At 34.4% G+C, this 21,966-nt stretch overlaps 10 protein-coding genes across 10 annotated transcripts; 3 read left to right on the forward strand and 7 right to left on the reverse strand.

Moving 5' to 3' along the window:
* Positions 1-120: 120 nt before the first annotated feature.
* RO3G_05258 (small COPII coat GTPase) lies at positions 121-885 on the forward strand (the record flags this gene model as incomplete). The annotated part of the gene is made up of 5 exons (XM_067659848.1): positions 121-163; positions 215-334; positions 386-555; positions 603-731; positions 778-885. 5 exons carry the CDS (start codon positions 121-123, stop codon positions 883-885), a joined length of 570 nt encoding a protein of 189 aa, XP_067515949.1.
* Positions 886-1,440: 555 nt separating this feature from the next.
* On the forward strand, positions 1,441-1,614 carry RO3G_05259 (uncharacterized protein; the record flags this gene model as incomplete). Its single annotated transcript, XM_067659849.1, has 1 exon — positions 1,441-1,614. The coding sequence occupies one exon, from the start codon at positions 1,441-1,443 to the stop codon at positions 1,612-1,614; it is 174 nt and encodes a 57-aa protein (XP_067515950.1).
* An 829-nt stretch (positions 1,615-2,443) lies between these two features.
* Positions 2,444-3,607, reverse strand: RO3G_05260 (uncharacterized protein; the record flags this gene model as incomplete). Its single annotated transcript, XM_067659850.1, has 5 exons — positions 2,444-2,599; positions 2,647-3,092; positions 3,138-3,246; positions 3,290-3,363; positions 3,442-3,607. 5 exons carry the CDS (start codon positions 3,605-3,607, stop codon positions 2,444-2,446), a joined length of 951 nt encoding a protein of 316 aa, XP_067515951.1.
* Positions 3,608-4,772: 1,165 nt separating this feature from the next.
* Positions 4,773-5,514, forward strand: RO3G_05261 (uncharacterized protein; the record flags this gene model as incomplete). The annotated part of the gene is made up of 3 exons (XM_067659851.1): positions 4,773-4,900; positions 4,947-5,340; positions 5,398-5,514. 3 exons carry the CDS (start codon positions 4,773-4,775, stop codon positions 5,512-5,514), a joined length of 639 nt encoding a protein of 212 aa, XP_067515952.1.
* A 1,388-nt stretch (positions 5,515-6,902) lies between these two features.
* RO3G_05262 (uncharacterized protein) lies at positions 6,903-7,234 on the reverse strand (the record flags this gene model as incomplete). The annotated part of the gene is made up of 2 exons (XM_067659852.1): positions 6,903-7,054; positions 7,102-7,234. The coding sequence occupies 2 exons, from the start codon at positions 7,232-7,234 to the stop codon at positions 6,903-6,905; spliced, it is 285 nt and encodes a 94-aa protein (XP_067515953.1).
* Positions 7,235-12,840: 5,606 nt separating this feature from the next.
* RO3G_05263 (uncharacterized protein) lies at positions 12,841-13,815 on the reverse strand (the record flags this gene model as incomplete). The annotated part of the gene is made up of 2 exons (XM_067659853.1): positions 12,841-13,720; positions 13,784-13,815. The coding sequence occupies 2 exons, from the start codon at positions 13,813-13,815 to the stop codon at positions 12,841-12,843; spliced, it is 912 nt and encodes a 303-aa protein (XP_067515954.1).
* Positions 13,816-14,895: 1,080 nt separating this feature from the next.
* On the reverse strand, positions 14,896-15,321 carry RO3G_05264 (uncharacterized protein; the record flags this gene model as incomplete). Its single annotated transcript, XM_067659854.1, has 1 exon — positions 14,896-15,321. One exon carries the CDS (start codon positions 15,319-15,321, stop codon positions 14,896-14,898), a length of 426 nt encoding a protein of 141 aa, XP_067515955.1.
* A 1,812-nt stretch (positions 15,322-17,133) lies between these two features.
* RO3G_05265 (uncharacterized protein) lies at positions 17,134-18,304 on the reverse strand (the record flags this gene model as incomplete). Its single annotated transcript, XM_067659855.1, has 2 exons — positions 17,134-17,207; positions 17,338-18,304. 2 exons carry the CDS (start codon positions 18,302-18,304, stop codon positions 17,134-17,136), a joined length of 1,041 nt encoding a protein of 346 aa, XP_067515956.1.
* A 754-nt stretch (positions 18,305-19,058) lies between these two features.
* RO3G_05266 (uncharacterized protein) lies at positions 19,059-20,345 on the reverse strand (the record flags this gene model as incomplete). Its single annotated transcript, XM_067659856.1, has 2 exons — positions 19,059-19,959; positions 20,230-20,345. The coding sequence occupies 2 exons, from the start codon at positions 20,343-20,345 to the stop codon at positions 19,059-19,061; spliced, it is 1,017 nt and encodes a 338-aa protein (XP_067515957.1).
* Positions 20,346-20,880: 535 nt separating this feature from the next.
* RO3G_05267 (uncharacterized protein) lies at positions 20,881-21,903 on the reverse strand (the record flags this gene model as incomplete). Its single annotated transcript, XM_067659857.1, has 1 exon — positions 20,881-21,903. The coding sequence occupies one exon, from the start codon at positions 21,901-21,903 to the stop codon at positions 20,881-20,883; it is 1,023 nt and encodes a 340-aa protein (XP_067515958.1).
* Between the last annotated feature and the right edge of the window lie 63 nt (positions 21,904-21,966).

Here is a 21,966-nt window from a genome sequence, read left to right on the forward strand (position 1 = left end):
GCTATGTATCAAAATCTTTTACTGTACTCTAGATCACGTAAGTAGAGGAGATTCAAATTATATAAAAGTCCACAAGTAAACTTTTTATTTATTTATTTTTTTCTTTCAGTGTAAAAAAACATGTTTATAATCAATTGGTTTTATGATGTCTTGGCATCTTTAGGTAAAATAGTGTATTCATCTAAAAGCATGGACTAATAGGGGTACATGTTAGGTCTTTTAAACAAAAATGCAAAGATTCTTTTCTTGGGTCTTGATAATGCTGGTAAAACTACTTTATTACACATGTTAAAGAACGACCGTTTGGCCACTTTACAGCCTACTCTTCATCCCAGTAAGTTTTACGTGAAGAAGAAAAAAAAAAAACTTTTAACATATGAAATAGCTTCTGAGGAACTTTCTATTGGTAACGTCAAGTTTACAACATATGACTTGGGAGGTCACTTGCAAGCACGTAGATTGTGGAGAGATTATTTTCCTGAAGTTGGAGGCATTGTCTTTTTAGTTGACTGTGCTGACCATGGACGTTTATCTGAAGCCAAGGCAGAATTGGATGTAAGGAATACGAGTGAAAAGAAGAAGGGTGACTCATGTTTCTATAGGCATTATTGGCTATCGAACAACTTTCTAAAGTTCCATTCTTAATCCTTGGTAACAAGATTGATGCTCCTGGAGCTATTAGCGAAGAAGCACTTCGACATGAATTAGGCCTATTCCAAACGACTGGCAAGGTGAGTTAAGAAAAGAAAGTAAAGACAGAGTACTTATATAATACAGGGCAAGGTTCCTTTGACGGACATTCGTCCTATTGAAGTATTCATGTGCTCTGTTGTGATGAGACAAGGTTATGGTGAAGGTTTCCGTTGGATTTCTCAATATGTTTAATAATGAAAAAAAGAAAAAAGAAAAGAAAAAGAAAAAAAAGGGATTCTTTTACAAATGAAATATTCGTGTGTATAAAAATAATTTACTATCTTTGAATATCATTGTTATAAAAGTAAAATTGATTATCTTTTTAAAGGGAACAAACAAACCATAAAAATATATAAAAATACACCAGCCCACTTGTAGAAATCGTATTTTTAAGAAAAAAAAATTGATGAAAGTTGTTTTATTATTCCTATTATCACTACTGTTCCAGAACGGACTTACCTACTGTTTTTATAACACGGGTCGATTAGCAGAGATATCAATTGAACAATTCGAAATTAACTCGGCTGCTACTGCATTCTCGTAAGTCGATTCATGTTCTATACAATCGAATCCTTGACTTTTACATCCTAGCCATTTTTATAAAGATCGTCTAAAGCCAGCAGACAAGGCTTGCTGTCCATATACAAATACGGATTGTGTCATGTCAACCGATAAGGACAGTTTTGTTCAATTCATGGCAAGTTTGTTTCAAGAAATTAGTCTGATTCTAATTAATACATGTTCTAGATGTTTGTCTATATCGATGGTGTAAACACTCTACAGCTTACCGTGATCTTACCAGGAGGTGGATGGCTTGAGATCAACAGTGATGATCCAACAAACACAATCTATCAAGCTTATTATGCTGATGGTAGTCCTTATTCAACAAAATTAACCAAGACATTTCTTGCTCACTTGTAAAATAAACTTGTTTTATAAGGTTTAATTATAAGAACGCTTATAAAAAAAGAAAAAAAAAAGGGGGGGAGACAAGATGGAAAGGAGAGTAAAGAATGAAGACAATAAAGTATGATTTCAGATAAAGACATTACATTGTACTAGTCAACCCTATTCAATCAATACTCTATTTTTCATTGACTCTTTTCAACACTCTATTTACATATCATCCCCAGCGTGTTTTTCCCCTCCTCCCTTATTTTTTAATGCCAAATAAAAAAATAATCGAGACCTGTCAACTTTCTTTTTTTCTCCCCCCCCCCCTTTTTTTTTAATAAAAACAACTTTATGGGTAGAGTATGTTTTTGAAACAACATTCGCCTCCTCCCTTTTTTTTTTTTTTTCTATCGATTTCCTCCCTTTTATGAAAATAACAACAGCTTTCTTTGTTTGGTTAGATGAGGAGAGAAAGAGAGAGAGAGAGAGAGGAGGAGGAGGGGGGGGGGGAGGAGGATGATTCTAGGCTTGATGGATATGAAATGGAATAAGGAGGAACAAGTGAGATTATAAAAGTAGACGTTTTTTTTTTCACTTTTTACTATTCTTTTCATGTTTGATAGTCAATCAGAAGATAATATACCACTTTATCAATATCTTACAAGGAAAGAAGAGCAAGAAGAAGATGATGATCAAGACCTTGTTCCTATTGCATTTTTAAATCGAGGCATAAAATTTGAATCAGCAGCAGAGAAATATAAAAAGCGTATTTTAAAGCAGCATCGATTTATTGAACAAGATGATGATATACCCTTATCGTATTGTTGTATAATAAAATAAGATTGAAACTGGTTTTTCAATAATCACCAAATGATTTTGTTCTTCTATCTTCTTCTTTGGCATTAGCCAATAGCTCTTTCCACAGCGTTTCCTTTTGCATGCTTGCTTTACACAACTTATTACGCGCTTCTTGTAAGCATGACATGTATTCGTTACTATAATTTATATTTTCCTATGACAACCCTTTAATAATCAATCAATCACAGTCAATCAGAGTACCAATAATAGTTCCTTGACTCTTTTAACAATCGATCTTGCTTCTACATCCACACCTTCTTCTTGTTCCGTCATCGCTTCTTCTTCTTGTGGAATAATACGAATGGCTTCCTTGACTTTCTCAGCCAATTCTTTGGGATCCAAATCATCAATGACTGTTTCATTCTTTGCAGAAGTCAGTGCAACAGCAGCTGCTTTAGCTGCCTCTGTGTCTTCCTTGTATTTCTTGATCTGTGTCGGTGTACGATCAAACGATAGATCTAAATAACGAGGATCATCTTGATGCAAGATGGCAGAGAGACGACAGAGTATCTTGTTAAAGTTCTTTTCTCCTTCAATAAATTCCATTGAAGTCTTTGATAATGCGTCAATTTGTGTAGAACGCAGGATCCTTCTCAAAGCTGGTCTGCGAACAATATCCGTTGGTACCTCAATAGGACTCAAGATGTCTGTGTGGAATGATGAATAAGCATCCAGCTTTATTTATCATTTACCTTCAATGTTGATTAATGTATAAGGATCTTCTTCTTCATCCGATAACCCATCTTCTATTCTTCTTCTCTTTCTTTTAACAATCATTCTCTTTTTACCCCCTTTTGTGTACTATCAAAGTGTTATAAACTGTATTTTATAAAATAATCCTTACTTCTGCTTCTTCTGAAAGTGTTGTTAAAGGACGAAGTTTGTTACCATTTGAATCTGTAGCTGCCCATTTCCTCAGTATATATTAAACAGTTAAGGAATCATAGTCTCATAGTTTGTTAGTATTTATCATTTTTTTTAAAAAAAAAAGGATATGTTTATAACCACGATTATGTGGCACGAGTCCAATTTGATCACTATCACTGTCTTCACTATTTTGTATCCATTTCGTTGCTGGTGGTAATTGGGTTGATTTATTATTAGTGTCCATTAAAGAAAAAATGAAGATGTCGAAAAAGAAAAAAAAAAAAAAAATAATCATCGTATTTCCGTATTAACTCCGATATCCAATCATAAGCATTTCAATAAAATATTTATGTTCTCTGTCTTCAAAAAAGTCGCATTTTTATAAAATATACAAAAAAGCGACAAGTAAATACGACATTGATTCCTGAAAATAGTGTAAAGATAAAAATGATTGGAAGAGGAAGGAAGGGGATATTGAATGGAATATATAAAAAAAAAAGGGAGTCTGTCTTTCTTTAGGATGCTTCAGCTTGCATTCATCCTCATCTTACCACGCATCCCATCATCGCAAGGGAACAATCCTCGTGTGAGAAGTGATCTGACCACGGCAAGGACAAGTGTAACAAGAAAGTGAAAAAAAAAAGATTGAACTCATTTTGCCATGCTTTATTTCACGAGAATGAATAGAAATTTCTGGTTACACGTCAATGCATAGTCTAAAAAACTTTTTCTAAATGGGGTCTCCTTCAACACGTCACACACACCTACACACATTTGCCTTGACTCATCACCAATAAAAAATTAAACAGACCTGTCTAGGGCTTTTATTTATATCATTTGTTTCAAAAAATTAAAATGCATCAATGACCTGTTTCATAACAAAAGAAGGTTCTATTCATCCTTTTTTTTATTTGCACACTTTTTATAGAGATTTGATCTTGAGTCACCCTCATTGTGAAACATGTTACGCTGTCAATCGCACTCTTTGAAAAGGTATTTTTTTTTTTTTTTTTTGGCTTGTTCCACTGAATGATATAAGCCCTATTTCATTTTAGAATAAAATATAAAAAATAAAAAATAGAAAATAAAAAATAGAAGATAAAAAATAGAAAATAAAATAGCAAATAAACTTATTTATTTATTCTATTCAATAACAGTAATAGCTTTTTTATTTTTCGTGTGGGTGTGTTTGTTTATAGAATACGGGAAATTATTCGGAAGAAATTAAATAATTTTTGTTCCAGAATATTTTAAAATGTGGGGGGTGAAAAAAGAATTTAGTGTAACATGAAATACAAAGTATACAAAAAAGGGAAAATACAAACACCATTCGAGTGAACCAATTAAATTCATCTGGAAAAAAAAAGGGATCTACTGAAAAACGTAAATAAAAAGGGAGAAAGCGAAAGAAAAAAAAAAAAAAATTGTACACTTTTCTCTCTTCTTTTTTATTTTTTTCAATGACAAAGAAATTAGTTGGATCCATTGACCAAGGAACTACGTCTACAAGATTTGTTATATTTGATGAACAAGGTTCTCTTATCACTTTTCATCAAATAGAATTAGAACAACATTATCCTCAACCTGGGTATGTCACTTTGAAATCCTACTGACCAAAACTGACATACTCTTAGATGGATTGAACATGACCCATTTGAATTATTAGATTCTGTAAACATCTGTATTGAACACGCTGTTCGTAAATTAGGATTGATGGGATATTCAGCCAAAGACATTCAATCCGTTGGTTTAACAAACCAAAGAGAGACCCTCATCACCTGGGACAGATTAACCGGTGAACCTCTTTATCCCGCCATTGTTTGGAGTGACGCTCGTACAATAGAAACTGTGGAACAACTCTCTAAAAAGGAAGGTGCAGACATCCTTCAATCCATCTGTGGTTTACCCATCACGACTTATTTCTCAGCAGTCAAATTACGTTGGCTTCTGGACAATATCCCAATCGTATCACAAGCACAACAGCAAAATCGTTTATGCGTCGGAACTGTGGATGCTTGGTTGATTTATGTAAGTGTGTACAACGCTTTTTTAAAAATGTAAACTTACAAAAAATTTTTTTTTTAGAATTTGACTGGCGGTATAGAAAACAATGGTGCTTTTGTAACCGATGTAACCAATGCCAGTAGAACAATGTTGATGAATATTAAAACATTAGAGTGGAGTCAAGAAGCTATAAAGTAAGTGATGATTCATCTTCACATGCTTCTTTTTTACTTATTTATTTATAGATTCTTTGGTTTTGAAAAAGTCTATTTACCTCGACTTGTCTCTTCTTCTGAAATTTACGGTACTCTTTTTGATGGTACTCTGAAGGGTGTACCTATCGCTGGTTGTCTAGGTGATCAACAATCTGCTCTTGTCGGTCAAAAATGCTTTGAGGTGGGTGAAGCCAAGAGTACGTTTGGTACAGGCTGTTTCATGTTGTTCAACACGGGTGACAAGCCAGTGGAGTCCAAGAATGGTCTGTTGACAACCGTTGCTTATAAATTTGGTGAAGTCACTTGTTATGCGTTGGAGGGCTCGGTGGCTGTCGCAGGTTCATCGATCAATTGGCTTCGTGATAACATGGGTCTGATTGCTGATGTAACCGAATTGAATGAATTGGCCTCCAAAGTACAAGATACAGCAGGTGTTTACTTTGTCACTGCATTCGCTGGTCTCTTTGCTCCCTACTGGCGATCGGATGCTCGAGGTACCATCTGTGGTATCACTCACTTTACCAAACTGGAACACATCTGTCGTGCTACGTTGGAAGCTGTCTGTTATCAATCGCGTGCTATTTTGGAAGCCATGAACAATGATTCAAAAACTCCCTTGCGTACCTTGAAGGTAGATGGTGGCATGTCCAATTCAGATCTTTGTATGCAAATTCAAGCAGACATCTTGGGTATTCAAGTCGATCGACCTCAAATGAGAGAAACAACGGCTCTTGGTGCAGCTATTGCAGCTGGGTTTGCTACTGGCGTCTGGAAATCATTTGATGAATTATCAAACATTAACAAAGATGGAAGAGTTATATTTGAATCAAAAATCACTCAAGAAAAACGTCAAAAGATGTGTCATGGTTGGGATCAAGCAGTCAAAAGATCCTTTGGTTGGGCTAATCCTCATACAACTGTGGCTACTCATGAAGAATTACAGGTTATTTAATTATTTATTATTTTTGTTATTGTACATTATCATCCTCTCTTACAAAAAAAAATGTATATTCCCCCCTTTCTCTCTCTCTCTCTCTCTCTCTTTCTTTCTTTCTCTCTTTATACCCTCCTTTTCTATAGCATAAAAAATCATAAACTTAAAAATACTCGTTTTTTTTTTTTTTTCTTCCTCGGAAGCCATAAATAGAACTTGCTCATGTTTTTAATTTGATTGCATTATTTATATTAACAGAATCAGTCTAAACCAATTGAAAACGCGTATGATTGACATGTTTAGAGGGCAATGTGATGAACTTGTTTGAGTAACAAAGGATAGTTTACCAAAAGATGATGATCCGTTTTTAGATGACAAGAAAAAAAAATATACAACTTTTTATTATTTAATATGATACACGGGAGATAAAAGTTGATTTAATGCATTCCTTTTTCTTCACCTTCTTCAACAATCTTCTTTACAATATCGTCTACATTGCTTGTACCAAAATGAGATTCTAAAGTACCTTTGGATGGATGGACGTATTCACCCGTGTTACTACCAGTAATTGTAGTGTGGATATCAAAAGCTATAAAACATGAGGATGACATATAAAATCAAACACACAAAACTTACTTTGAACTACATCAATCAGTGGAATCGACTTGTCTTTCTTCCACTTTGATCTCATACCGTGATTAGCAACCACAAAGAATTCAGTTTGATCAGGGCTCTTGTAAACAACTTTGGTAGCTTGGTCTGATGGCATATTTATTTATATCAAATAATAATAACAAAAAAAAATGGATTTTTTTTGGTTTTTATATCTATTTCAGTGGGATTGCATAAAGCCTGAATGACGTTAGGATGATGAAAGAAATCGGAGTTGACCTCACTGACCAAAAAGCCATGACGTTCACAAGGACTGTAAGTCGCGCTTGTTTTGATGAAAACAAAGACAGGCTATCTTTTTGGTGTATAATCTAAACATAACCTTTTGTTGGATAGCATGATTGCCTTTATCTTGATTTTATTTTGTCTTGCAAGCTACAGGGATTCCACATATACTGGCCTATGATTGGAGTAAGAATCAAACAAGTCGTCTTTAGTCTGCTTGGGATGAATAAAACTGTTTATATCAAAGATATTCATTCATCATATCAATTCATTCAATTGAGGCTATTTTGCTTATCCCCCGTGTTTAAATCATATAGCCTACCCCAAAGATCCAATATTTCATTATGCCGGTCAGTGTGACAAACAGTCGCTTTTTTTTTTTTTTCTGGTATGACGTTTGGCCATTCATTTAAAAAATCACTTCATGCATACGTTATTTATGAAAAATAAAAGTTGCCACGGACAGTTCATGATTGCTTCAGCCAAACTTGTGCGTCAGTGAATGGCTTTCAATATAGTATTGGAAAAAAAGAAATCCACGAGTTGTTGTTCCTGACAGTACCAGACTTTGCCAATGATAATTGTACACAAACTTTATGATGTCAAGCAATAGACACACACTAGGTGACTTGAACTAAAATGAATTCATAGCCCAAAGCTCAAATTTGATTCGTCAGTTCCTTTGGATATGAATAAGCTACTTGAACAGTACTTTGTTCACTAGAGGATATAGCCATGAAAAGAGCTTCTAGATAGAAATCGGTGCTTCAAATTAACAGTAGGTCGAATTCATCTCAAGCAAAAGATGCAAGGGTGCTACGACGGTATAGATAGGTAAAGTAGATAGTTTATGACCAGTAGAGAACTTATAATATAAACATAACATGTATTGATAGCGTATTATTCGATGCTTCAGATGGATTTTCTAAAAGGTTGGAAACAATAGACTTTATAGGATCTTTGTAAAGAGGATATTGAATTATGACACCATATATTAAATTACGTCTTACTGTATTACGAAACATATAGACTCTATTCAAATCATAAATAAAGCTTGTACTAAAACCCTTTACTGTTCAATCTAGATCAAGTTGTATAGTAATTATGTAGTGAACTCTATAGCATCTAACGTACTTGACAAGAGTTCATTACCGATCATTTTATTGTTTTAATAAGCATTGGATAGCACCATAGTACTTGCAATAGATAACCTTTTTACTTTTTCATCTATCCATAAAACTTCAAGACAAACGCTGTAAAAACAAAACAGTAGCTCATAGCAACAATGTATTTCACAATGTTTGCCGTATCAAATAATCCCTATTGATGAATATCAAACTACATGGGAGCAAAAGGTTTTTACAATCAAATCATGGCCGAATACTTTTTATTCTTGGTAAAAACCATCACACCTTTTAATCCTTTCCTTTCATGTACTGTCACTGATAATATTTTTTTAAATGTGTCTTTTTTTTTATCACCCAACAGAAAAGAATCCAACTAACCAGTTTATTCCATGATTTCAAAAGAAATTTCTTTCACACTGTTACATCATGACTTGATCGATTCACTTTTACAAAACCTGATCCTACACAGCCAAAACTTAAAAGCCTACATCAAGAACCAGCGTTTGAGATAAAAAGGAAAAATATGATATTGATCTAGACATAACAGCATATTTGGAAGCCCTTCTATTGTCGAGGGCAACCTGAAGCGTACAATTTCAGTCATTGCGTATAGTCTGTTATAACCAAGATGCATTCTATAAAATTATACTTTTGTATCTATAAATCCAAGTAAGAGATGTTTAAAATTTTAAATCTACCAATAGCTTGAAAGCAAATGGCCTTGTTCAAGTGGTGTTTGTCATTGACATCCTTTCATAAACAAGGAAAATCGATAGAAATCAGATACAATTTTCTTTATATTGTCAAAGTATTTTTTGGTCTTGATTTCACCGAACACAGCCGTGTGTTTGGGCTCATAAGACACGTAATGATCTACTTCATAGTCTGGTCGTTTTTTATCGACTACCTGAAGATTCGAGCTAATAAAAAAGATTAAATACGCTAGCGATACGGTATATTCCTATGCTAAATATGAAAATTATGAGTAGCTTACCCTTACCAATGACTAACTGTCTATTCATTACTAAAAAGGCTTCGGACGAATATAAAGTAGGTGGGAAACCGGTTTAGATGTTTCTAAAATATTCACCAATATTACTCCAACTTGATCAAATCTTAATCAAAAAAGGAAACTATAAAGATAGGTGCCCGTTGCGGTTCCGAAATGGATTTCAACAAGTAATGCAGTTGGCTAAAGTAACTTTTCCTTATTTGGGTATTTGTTTCTATCTCTCATCAAGCAACGTCTCGTACATTATTTTGTTATTACCACCATCTGTGCTAATAACCAGATGTTTATCCCTTGAATGGTCTGTTTTTGTTCATCTTTTTATTTTTTTTAAATAATTTTATGTATTCCGTTGATATTTGAAAAGATATAAATAATTATCAATTGTAAAGCTAATAAACATAGCCAATTTTCTTTTGATTCATTTTTGGATTCAATTTTATTCAAGTTTTATTTTTTACTTTAAAGCTTCATCTTTTATTCTTTACTCCTCATTGATTTATCCAAGAGAATAAAAAGGAACAAGAGAGGACGAGACTCGATAAAGAGATGTTTTATTTAATAAGAAAAATGATACTCTATTTATACTTTTCATACACGGATAATATTTCATGTCATGGATTAATAATTAATGAGTATGATCTAGCTGATGACAAAGAGATAAGGGCTACGTGTTCTTCCCTTGTTATATTTGTCACCATAAGCATTTATCCATAGCATACTCGTATATGATTGACTGCAGCTGATTGTGATTTAGTTCCTGGATTTAATATAATTTAACCGTGCAATTTGTTTAGGAAAGGGGAGTTTCAGGTAAAAGGTAGTATAACAACAAAGATAAAGAAATACTGTTAGAACTTGGTATCTCTTTATTAAGTTAAGATAACCATGATTAAGATTGAATAATAAATTCTACATGTAAAAAGTGAGAGTATTTATAGACATGATACGGATAAAGAATTAGGATAGATTTATAATCAATCTACAGAATAGATGATTACTATTTCTAATTATTCACTTAGCCTGTTCCTAGCTTGTATTGTCAATTAGGCTATTGGGATGGTTTCAGATAGCTCTGGATGTAGGACTATTTAGGAGACAGCACGGATGAATATAAAAACCTTTAGTTCTGTGATTGGATATTATGGCTAATAATGATCCAGTAAGTAATCGTCATTCCTTATTCAACATGCTCATATTATCAATAAACTATATTGCAACCACGCTATACATTTGACTGTGTGAAGTTCATATGAATAAAGCTTAATATAAAAATCTAATCAAAGTCTTTTATTGATCTGTGTTGGGAATGTTGTATAATGGTAAAAGTAATAAAAAAGAAGGTGAAAACAAAAATAAAGGAACAGTTTGGGTACTTTTTGAGACTGATCTTTATTTCAGTTTCAGTTAAAGCAAAAATTACTCTAATTGAAGGCAGATATTTATATCTTATTGAGTGAGTGGCTTGATATCTTCTATTGGATCTTTCTTCTAATCTGCAGGTACTTTAACAAGTGTTATCTCTAATTATGATTATGAAAGCTTTTCATTTGTTCTTTTGTATGTCTGTCATAGATTATCTTTTATTCTGGGAATTCCTCACTGATTTGAATAACGTTATTTTACGCGTTATTTCAATTATGTGAAAGATTAGTAATATTTCTGACATTGGATTGGATTTTGTTATTTTAGTGGATACTTCTTCTTATCAAAGAACTCTCATGAATACAATACATCTTCTAAAAGAATATGTTTAATTGGAATTGATTGTATGAGCTTATTTAAATAAACTTGTATTTTATTTTAATTCTGATTTTGTATTAAGACTTATATTTATCAATGTCAACCACAATCAGTTACTCTTCTACAATACAGTCAAAGGGCATTATCTGAGCTTTTTGAAGGCGACTCTTGATGAAATGGTAAAGTATCCAGAAATGAGGGGATATTATCTTGTTATGGATAACGCTCCTATCCATAGTTTAACTGATATAGGTAAGTATATTAATTCTCGATTATATCGATACGTTTATCTTCCTCTTCTCCAGAATTAAATCCAATTGAACAATTCTGGTCGGTTGTCAAGAGTAAAGTGAAGCGAAATAAATTCTTTGAAAAGGATACGTTGATGACTAGAATTAGTGAGGCGTGCGATAGCTTATATATAGCTGATTTCACAGGTTTTGCTTTTCATTCTGCCATATGTTTTGATAAGTGTCTCAACAAAGAAAGGTTATAGTGTCTCTATGTTAACTTCAAATCACCAGGTTTTGACAAGTGCCTTTATATGATGTAGTAAAAAGAAAGAAAAAAAGAAAGAAAAAGCTGTGCGCTTCCTCATTTCCATCGATGACGTATCCTGTCCATAATCTGATCAACAATCTCCTACTGCATCACACAAGGAAGTATCAAAATTTAAACAACAACAAAAAACTAATACGACCCAATTCCATAAACAACAACTCTCGCAATCTTGAATATCAATATATGATATTTTTTTATATATTATCATGGTGTCCAAAGTAGTCTCCAACTAAAAACTCTGCTGTACGGGATAGTTCTGATACATACAGTGGTATTATATGGATAATCTACCTTAGCTTGTAGGCCATGCGTCCCAAGTGACGATTATGCTGGTGTGGTTATGTTTGATAAAAGGTAACCAAGCGATAATTAGTCCTGCTGGTCAAATTCACTTTGGTTACTGTGTGTTGTATCCGGCATGCAGTTTTACTGAAGTTTTTGTTTTTATTGACTGATTGATCTCGAAGTGAGCAATCAACTCAATTTTTTATTTTTTACAGCACCATTTTTTTTTTTTTTTTTGTATACTTGAACTCAACAACCGAAATAGGTTTGAAGATGAATGTTTCTACGTTCGTAACGCGAACGTGGGGGCTTAACTATGGGACAAGTTATTTATTATTGACATTATGTGGTTAGAAAAATAACTTTTCACTTTTAAATAAAAAGCCTTATTAAGTCTCGTTCTCATTACTTGACTCATATACAACACTGTGTAATTATTGCATAATCCTATTCGTGAGTGCATTATTTCCAACCATGATAAACAGTATATATGTATTAACAGCATACAACATTTTTTTAATCGCTTATTTGTGTTATTTTTGAATTGAAAGAACATCTTTTTTTTTTCTGACGATGTACAAACAGCAATTGATAAAATCGGTGCGGATAATAAAAAACTATGGTGCAGATTGACACAAAAAAAAAGATCGTTTCGTCAAAGCCATTTTTTTAAAATAAATTTTTGCCGGCCCAGTCTCTCGAAAAGAGAAAAAGTTATAATTTCCTGTTCAAAATAGATCCCAAAGATGGCCGTCATTTAATAGGAAGAGATTTTTGTTTTCCTTGTACAAATTCAAATGGCAATGTCGGCAACCGAGCATTCGCCATGGGGACCTTCGATATTGTACGATGATATGTGGCGATCTTAAAGAGATTGTCAAGGATGCTTATCACAGTCATTATGTCATTCTTTGTCTTTGGTATGGTAATTGTTGCAAGCTCAGTAAATGCATAAGTACTATGGTGAGGATGTGTTAATGCATAAAATGTGATTGCTGTTCCAAGAGCTTGAAAACACAACACACCGGTCAAATTGCTGGTTACAATCTCCAGTTTAGCAAATACTCCCAGACGATAAAAATCCATAATTGCCGATACATCTGACGATCCTTCGCCTTTCAGCTCCCCAAAACACGTACGAAATGATGGTTGGTATTTCTCGTAGACGATCACTTCATAATCAGGTCGCCGTCCAACATCAGTGCCATTCTCAGAAATGGTGTTCGTGCATTTGGCCATCTTGTCATCCATATCATATGCAAGTAATGATTGTATAAGAGGATGAACAATTGAGCAAGCCAATTCCGATTCCCCAATTTCGCCAGCATCCAAATCCTTCATTGCAGGCAGGAGTAATTCTACCGCAACAACGATACTTTGTTCTGGGCCATCTTTTGTCATGGCAAGGTTTATCAACTTCTGTCGCGTAGCCAAATTGCTGGCTAGATTTTCGTGATACATTTGGAGGATGTCTTTGATTGACATGAACAGGTTAGGATCAAGGTTACCGGGTAATGACAAGGATGCCAAAACTTCTTGACGCAGGGCTGCCAACAATGAAGGAGAGAAAAGCTCCATGGGCAGAGATTCATAGTTTACGCGCTTTTGTAGTGCTAGCACGGATGAAATGCACCTATCAAAAAGAGAGAAACATAATTAAAAAAAATGCTAAATTAACTCAAAGTATAATACTTACAGAAGGTCATTAAAACATCGATCAACACCCATGTTATTTTGAAAATTCGACAAGCATGAAGTGAAATAGTCATACAACTTGGAAATAATATTTGTCTTTTGTACTATCCAAGACGACACATTATTATGATTGGGAATCTTGAAATCATGTTTTTCCACGTGTGATTTCAATTCGTCCTTAGAAGTGGTACAGTACCCGCAACATGGGCATGCAAAGAAACGCGCCTTAGCTGTTCCTAGATTGCTGTTTCAAAGTTTTGTTCTATTGATATTCGTAGGCAACAGAATAGAATGTTGGCTATATACAGTGGGTCAAAATACCTCACAAACGTATGGTAATTTTTACTTATTTCTGTTGTAATTCTATGGAAAATCGGCCCAATCATTTCAAACTTAAAACATAAAATCATCTATGTGTACGCTACGGTTGCACAAAACTTCAAGTTCAGACAATCAGCTAAGACTTATTAGGACAGATATTTAAGGTCGTTCTATTTGCGAGGTATCTTGACTTTACTAATACCTAGTTGATCCGCCCTTTTCAGCAATGACAGCTTGTATTCTTTCTTGCTTACTGCCAATATACTTTAAGCATTGATCTTTTATAAAGAAATTCCATTCCTTTTCCACTCTCTGCCACAGTTATTGCATGCTTCTTGCTCTATTTTCGTACATACTTAGCTTCAGCTTAAGATGATGCCAAATATGCTCAATTGAGTTCAAATAAGTGTTTTGGGATGGCCAGTTATCAATATAACACATGCTGTTATCTTCCACATACTGTTTTATTGACTTTGATTGGTGTTTTGGATTGTTGTCAAGTTGAAAAACGGGTGATTTCCAATTTAGGTCATAGTACCCTAGCGTGCCTTTGAAGCTTGTGCCAAGGATTTCTTTGTAAGTATCTGAATCCATGGTTCCATCATATATCTGACATGCATACCCGGGTCCCTCACTGGTTATACAGCCCCATAACATGATACCACTACCGTCATGCTTCACTGCAACTTCAATGTGATGAAGCTGAAGACGATCTCCTTTACACTTCCAGTAGTATTTACAGCCATCCGAGCTTCAAATATTAATTTTAATCTCATCCGAGAAGATGACACGTCACCAGTCGTGAATGGTCCAAAATTGATGCTTTTTAGCCCAAACTAATCGAGCTTTCTTGTGCTGTGCAGTGAGTAAAGGCTTCTTCTTTTTTATCTCAGCAAAATCCTCCACAGATTGCAGACCATTAATAGCAGATTGGTACGACATAGAATGCCCCAAATCTTCCAATTTCAGATGGACCTCCTTGGCCGTCCTTAACGAGCCGTTTAGAACCTCATGCTTTATTAGACGACGAGTGATGTCGCTTACAAGGCGCTGTTTGCCTCCTTTCTTGCGAATTCGGTTAGACATCCACTTACTTGCATAGTTGATAACAGTGTTTTGATGCACTCCAAACCGTTTTGCAATAACATCAGTTGATGCATCATGCTCTAATGCTGATTTGAGGTCCATTTGAGTTTTATATGGTAAAGATTTAGGCATTTTTGAAGATGGATGGATGATGCAGTAGACGGAAATTTACTTACGAATTAGCGAAAGAAAGAATAATCAATTCCTTTCCAAAGTTTAAATTTTATGCTCCGGAGGGGAGGGGGACGAAGAGTTTAATTACCCAGTAAAACGGTGTAGTCACAAAAAATAAATTTACCTGTCACATAATGACGTAGTAATTTCGAGAATATTACGCGTACCCTTGTGCTTTTTTTTTTTCCTTCCCTTCAATATTACAAACAATAGCTCCAGGTAGCATGATGAACAACAACAACAACTGTTAAGGATGCATAAGATTATAGTCACTTTATTTTAATAAAAGGAATCGGATATGATCCTGAATAGTATGTTGACATAACTTGGAATCATTTATAACATTATTCCCAACACAGATCAATAAAAGACCTTTGATTTATCCAAGAGAATAAAAAGGAACAAGAGAGGACGAGACTCAATGAAGAGATTTATTTATTTAATAAGAAAATTGTACTCTATTTATACTTTTCATACACGGATAATATTTCATGTCATGGATTAATAATTAATGAGTATGATATAGCTGATGACAAATAGATAAGGGTTACGTGTTCTTCCATTGTTATTGTGATATTTGAGGTTTTATAATATAAATAGTACTAAGTCAATCAACAAATGTAAAAATAAGTGAGACTCAAAGTAGATTGTTCTTTATTCAAGTTAAAAATATGAGGGTATTTGAAGTGTTTTAAGTATAAAAATATGAACAAATAAGAATTAACGAGACCGAACAATAGTTCTAAAGTCGAATACTTTTATTAAAGAAAGATTCCAAGGCTATTTATATTAGTTGAGCAAGACCTGAGATTAAATGACAAGAGATAGTTACAACCGATATGATTTGACATGTTGAGATATTTGGTACTTATTGTTGTAGAACAGTAACTGATTGTAGTTGACATTAATAAATATAAGTCTTAATACAAGATCATAATTAAAATAAAATAAAATATAAGTTTATTTAAATAAGATCATACAATCAATTCCAATTAAACATGTTCTTTTAGAATATGTATTGTATTCATGAGAGTTCTTTGATAAGAAGACGTATCAACTAAAATAACCAAATCCAATCCAATGTCAGGAATATTGCTAATCTTTCACATAATTGAAATAACGCGTAAAATAACGTTATTCAATTCAGTGAGGAATTCCCAGAATAAAAGATAATCTATGACAGACATACAAAAGAACAAATGAAAAGTTTTCATAATCATAATTATAGATAACACTTGCTAAAGTACCTGAATATTAGAAGAACGATAACAATAGAAGATATCAAGCCACTCACTCAATAAGATATAAATACCTACCTTCAATTAGAATAATTTTTACTTAAACTTAAACTGAAATAAAGATCAGTCTCAAAAAGTACCCAAACTGTTTCTTGATCTTTGTTTTTACCTTTTCCTTTATTATTTAAACCATTATACAACACTTATGATCTAAAAACAGTAAAAAGTCAATAGCTAACAACTACTATTTATTGAGTAAAAAAAGGAGAGGAACTAATAATTTAGAATGAACCCTGGATTATATCGTCTGACTATTAATTGTATAGTCTGACGTAGGCTGGACTGAGATCAATAATAAAATAATGAATAAAGACATCATTAATGACCAAACACGACATCACCCCCTACCAGTTGGTATCAACGTTTGGAAGTTGAATAGGAAGTGTTTGAACAGCTATAAATTTTTGTGTGACCTAATTTCTCTTTATGCGCTTGCTATGCCTAAGATTACTATTTGCAGTCACGGCATTTTTTACGGAGCTTTCATGATGATCTGTTTTTCGATCAAAGCCTTCTTGACTTTGTTGTAGTCTTCGTTTGGGATATCTGGATAAAGCATTACCATTATGTTTGGATTGAGCTTTCTTTTTTTCTTTTATATTATGAGATTGTCTATTGTGCGACATAGTTCCAGACTTTGACTGTTCATTCATAATTGTCGTAGTCAGTAATTTACTAGGGGCGTAGTCTGAGGGTAATTTTTGCTTTTTATTGTTTTCAGCCTCATTATTTTTCTTTTTTACTACTTCATCATTTTGATTTATGGATTTACCCAGTTTGCGCCAATAAATGTTAATTGACTCGGGATCAGTAAATGCCTCAGCAGTTAACCAGCTATCATCGTCTTTGCTGTAGTTTTTCCAGCGTACGAGATATTCTCTATTTCCAGGTTCGCCTCTATGATTGATGATTGCCTCAATTTCGTACAATTCATCTTTTGGAATGATTTCATCCTGTGAAATGAGCTTTAATTCTTCTGGAGAATAATTTCGAGACATGAGCGTTTCGTCAACATCACGAAGTATATAAGCACCACCTTGTACTTGACGTACAACACGATATGGGCCTTTGTAGACCGGTGAGAGGCTATTGTACTGCTCTCTGTCACGCACCATTACGTAACTTCCTTCCGGGAATATGGACTGACGATTTTTGCTGTCAGCTTTTTCCTTTTGCCTTTTGGTGTAAAGGTCGGTCCTATCCTGTATAGCAGGGAAGACAACTTGCGACATGTAGTCGATTCTTTTCAGCAACTCATCGTGCGGCAGGTACTCCTTCTTTTTTAATTCACCAGCATCATCCCTGTATTCAATGAAGTCATTTATGTTGCGAGCAAACATCAATGAAAAAGGTGTAGTCTGCAAGCGTGTGAAGATCTTATTGTTGATCATGAGCTGTACAGATGGAATGTAATGATGCCAATCTTCGGTGGCACCTTCAAGGAACTTTGCTAATATCTTTTTAGCAGATTGAACGTAACGTTCAGCAGCTCCATTTGCTGAGGGATGGTAAGGAGTGGTGTATCTTTTGTCGATACCCATTGCATTGAACAGATTCTCTAAAATTTCATTTTTGAATTCAGAGCCGTTATCGCTACATACAAAGTGTCTGGGATAGCCGAGTAAGGAAAATGTATCAACCATGGCACCTGCAACGGTTTTTGCCTTTTTGTCTACTAGGGGTTTCAACACGCAGAATCTGGTGCAAATGTCGACTAGAATCAACACGTATGTATACATGTTGCTACTGGATTGAAAAGGCCCAATTAAATCAAAAGCATAGGCATCCCCAGTGATTTATCCAAGAATAAAAAGGAACAAGAGAGGACGAGACTCGATAAAGAGATTGTTTTATTTAATAAGAAAATTGTACTCTATTTATACTTTTCATACACGGATAATATTTCATGTCATGGATTAATAATTAATGAGTATGATATAGCTGATGACAAATAGATAAGGGTTACGTGTTCTTCTATTGTTATATTTGTCATTGAATACTCGTATATGATTGACTGCGGCTGACTGTGATTTAGTTCCTGGATTTAATATAGTTTAACCGTGCAATTACGCAGCATCTTATCCTTAATGAAGATTATCCGAATTAACCTGTAGCTTGTCTATTGGATACATTTACATGTAGCTTATTAATACTGTTTTCATATCGAGTTATGAATGATGGATACATCATTGCCCCCTTCCAGGTTGGAACAACCGATGAACATCATGAATAACGAAGAGTACATGGATTATATCTAATATGATTGCTTAGGCTGTTCATATTAAAGACGTAAGTGTAGAGAAAAGAGAGAGCATGCTCTTCTGGTATATAATCGATAAAAACCCATAAAAACCTGTTTAGGAAAAAAAGTAATGGGAAAAGACCATATTCAGCTCGTTACTTTGTCTTGCTTCTTTTGTTAAGATTATTAGTCTTGGTTGGCAAATTAGTATGAGATGAGCGTTTACGTTTGCCAATGTTATTGTTGACGTTACGTCTTGCCCAGTACTGTTCTATCATACTCATGTCATCAAAACTTGAGGCAGGTTCCCAGGTATCATATTCTGGAGGATAACCTTTCCATCTTACTAGGTATTTATAATTGCTAGTGTTATTTCCTTTATGTTGGATAATTGCCTGCACATCGTACTGTTGTTGGTCAGCACGATTATTAACAACGTTGTCTGTAGAGATAAGTTTGATGTGCGAAGTAGGTACGTCGCGCGATAATAATGCACCTGTTTTATCCGTCAAAATGTAGCTACCATTTTTTGTGACTCCATGTACGACAAAGGGCCCCTCGTACCTTGGGTCAGTTTTACTATTTCTATTCACATTTTTTATCATAACTTCGCTATTAGTAGGAAATTGTTGATGTACAATGCGGTGTTTCTTTGTAAAATACTCGTTGTCAATTCTTTGAGTAGTCATAATACGGTTACGTATAGCAGGGATTACTATGTTGTTCATATTGTCTAGTTTATTTTCTAGTGCTTTAGCATATTGCTGACTAGAGTTAGGTATTGAGGATTGTGTATTAGAATAATCCTGGAATTCATTTGGTTGCCTATTATACATAAGCACGAATGGTCTGGAATGATGTAATCTAGAATATTTACAATTCATAGCATATTGAATACTAGGAAGGAAAAGATTCCACTCGTCCTTCTTGCCTTGTAATCTTTTAACAAGAGCTCGTTTGGCTATTCCAACAAACGATTCGTTAGTCGAATTACCCAATGGGTTATAAGTGTTGTAGAACAGTAACTGATTGTAGTTGACATTAATAAATATAAGTCTTAATACAAGATCATAATTAAAATAAAATAAAGTACAAGTTTATTTAAATAAGATCATACAATCAATTCCAATTAAACATGTTCTTTTAGAATATGTATTGTATTCATGAGAGTTCTTTGATAAGAAGAAGTATCAACTAAAATGACCAAACCCAATCCAATGTCAGGAATATTGCTAATCTTTCACATAATTGAAATAACGCGTAAAATAACGTTATTCAAATCAGTGAGGAATTCCCAGAATAAAAGATAATCTATGACAGACATACAAAAGAACAAATGAAAAGTTTTCATAATCATAATTACAGTGGGTCAAAAAACTGCACCAACGCAACTCAGTTTTTCGGAAATACCAGTATAGCTCTGTCAGTTTAAAAGTAAACATTACGAAACTTGGAACAAAACGAGTTACTACTGTTACTATTTATTGACAAAAGTTTCAAGGTCAGATGCGGAGTATTGATTTAAAGAGCACTCAGCAAAAAGAGGAGGTCGGTTGGTGCAGTTTTTTGACTTTTTTAATATTAGTGGATCCACCCTTCTTTGCTAAGACTGCTTGCATTCTGTCTGGCATACTGTATATATATTTGATGCATTGTTCCTTAGTAAACGAATTCCATTCATTTTCGACTCTTTGCCACAATTCATGGATGCTGGTCGCCCTATTATCATACATGCTCAGCTTTAACTTCAAGTGATGCCATATACAGTGGGTCAAAATACCTCACAAACGTATGATGATTTTTACTTATTTTTGATGTAATTCCATGAGAAATTGGCTCAATCATTTCAAATTTGAAATATAAAGTCATCCATATGTATGCTACTGTGTACCAAAATTTTAAACTCAGATCATTAGCTGAGATCTATTAGGAGACAGATACTTAACCTCGGTCTATTTGTGAGGTATTTTGACTTTATTAATATCTAGTTGATCCGCCCTTTTCAGCAATGACAGCTTGTATTCTTTCTAGCATACTGTCAATATACTTCAAGCATTGATCCTTAGTAAAGGAATTCCACTCTTTTTCCACTCTCTGCCACAGTTCGTGCATGCTTTTTGCTCTATTTTCGTACATACTTAGCTTCAGCTTAAGATGGTGCCATATATGCTCGATTGGATTCAAATCAGGACTTTGGGATGGCCAGTCATCAATATAACGCATGCTGTTATCTTCCATATACTGTTTTGTTGACTTTGATCGGTGTTTTGGGTCGTTGTCATGCTGAAAAATGGATGATTTCCAATCTAGGCCATAGTACCCGAGTGTGTCTTTAAGGCTTGTACCAAGGATTTCTTGGTACACCTCTGAATTCATGGTGCCATCATATATCTGACAGGCATACCCGGGTCCCTCACTGGTTATACAGCCCCACAACATGATACCACCACCACCATGCTTCACTGTAACTTCAATGTGATGAAGCTGAAGACGATCTCCTTTACACTTCCAGTAGTATTTACAGCCATCCGAGCCCCAAATATTAATTTTGGTTTCATCCGAGAAGATGACACGTCGCCAGTCGTGAATGGTCCAATACTGATGCTTTTTAGCCCAAGCTAATCGAGCTTTCTTGTGCTGTGCAGTGAGTAAAGGCTTCTTCTTTTTTATCTCAGCAAAAATCTCCACAGAATGCAAAGCGTTAATAGCGGATTGGTACGACATAGAATAGCCCAACTCTTCCAACTTCAGGTGGACCTCCTTGGCAGTCCTTAATGAGCCGTTTAGGACCTCTCGCTTGATTAGACGACGAGTGATGTCGCTTACAAGGCGTTGTTTGCCACCTTTCTTGCGAATCCGGTTAGGCATCCACTTATTTGCATAGTTGATAACGGTGTTTTGATGCACTCCAAACCGTTTTGCAATAACATCAGTCGATACGTCATGCTCTAGTGCTGATTTGATGTCCATTTGAGCTTCGTATGGTAAGGATTTGGGCATTTTTGCAGACAGATGGATGATGCTGTAGATGGAAATTTACTTACGGATTAGCGAAAGAAAGAA

This window comes from Rhizopus delemar, genomic scaffold, assembly GCF_000149305.1.
Source record: "Rhizopus delemar RA 99-880 supercont3.3 genomic scaffold, whole genome shotgun sequence".
Lineage (NCBI taxonomy): Eukaryota > Fungi > Mucoromycota > Mucoromycetes > Mucorales > Rhizopodaceae > Rhizopus > Rhizopus delemar.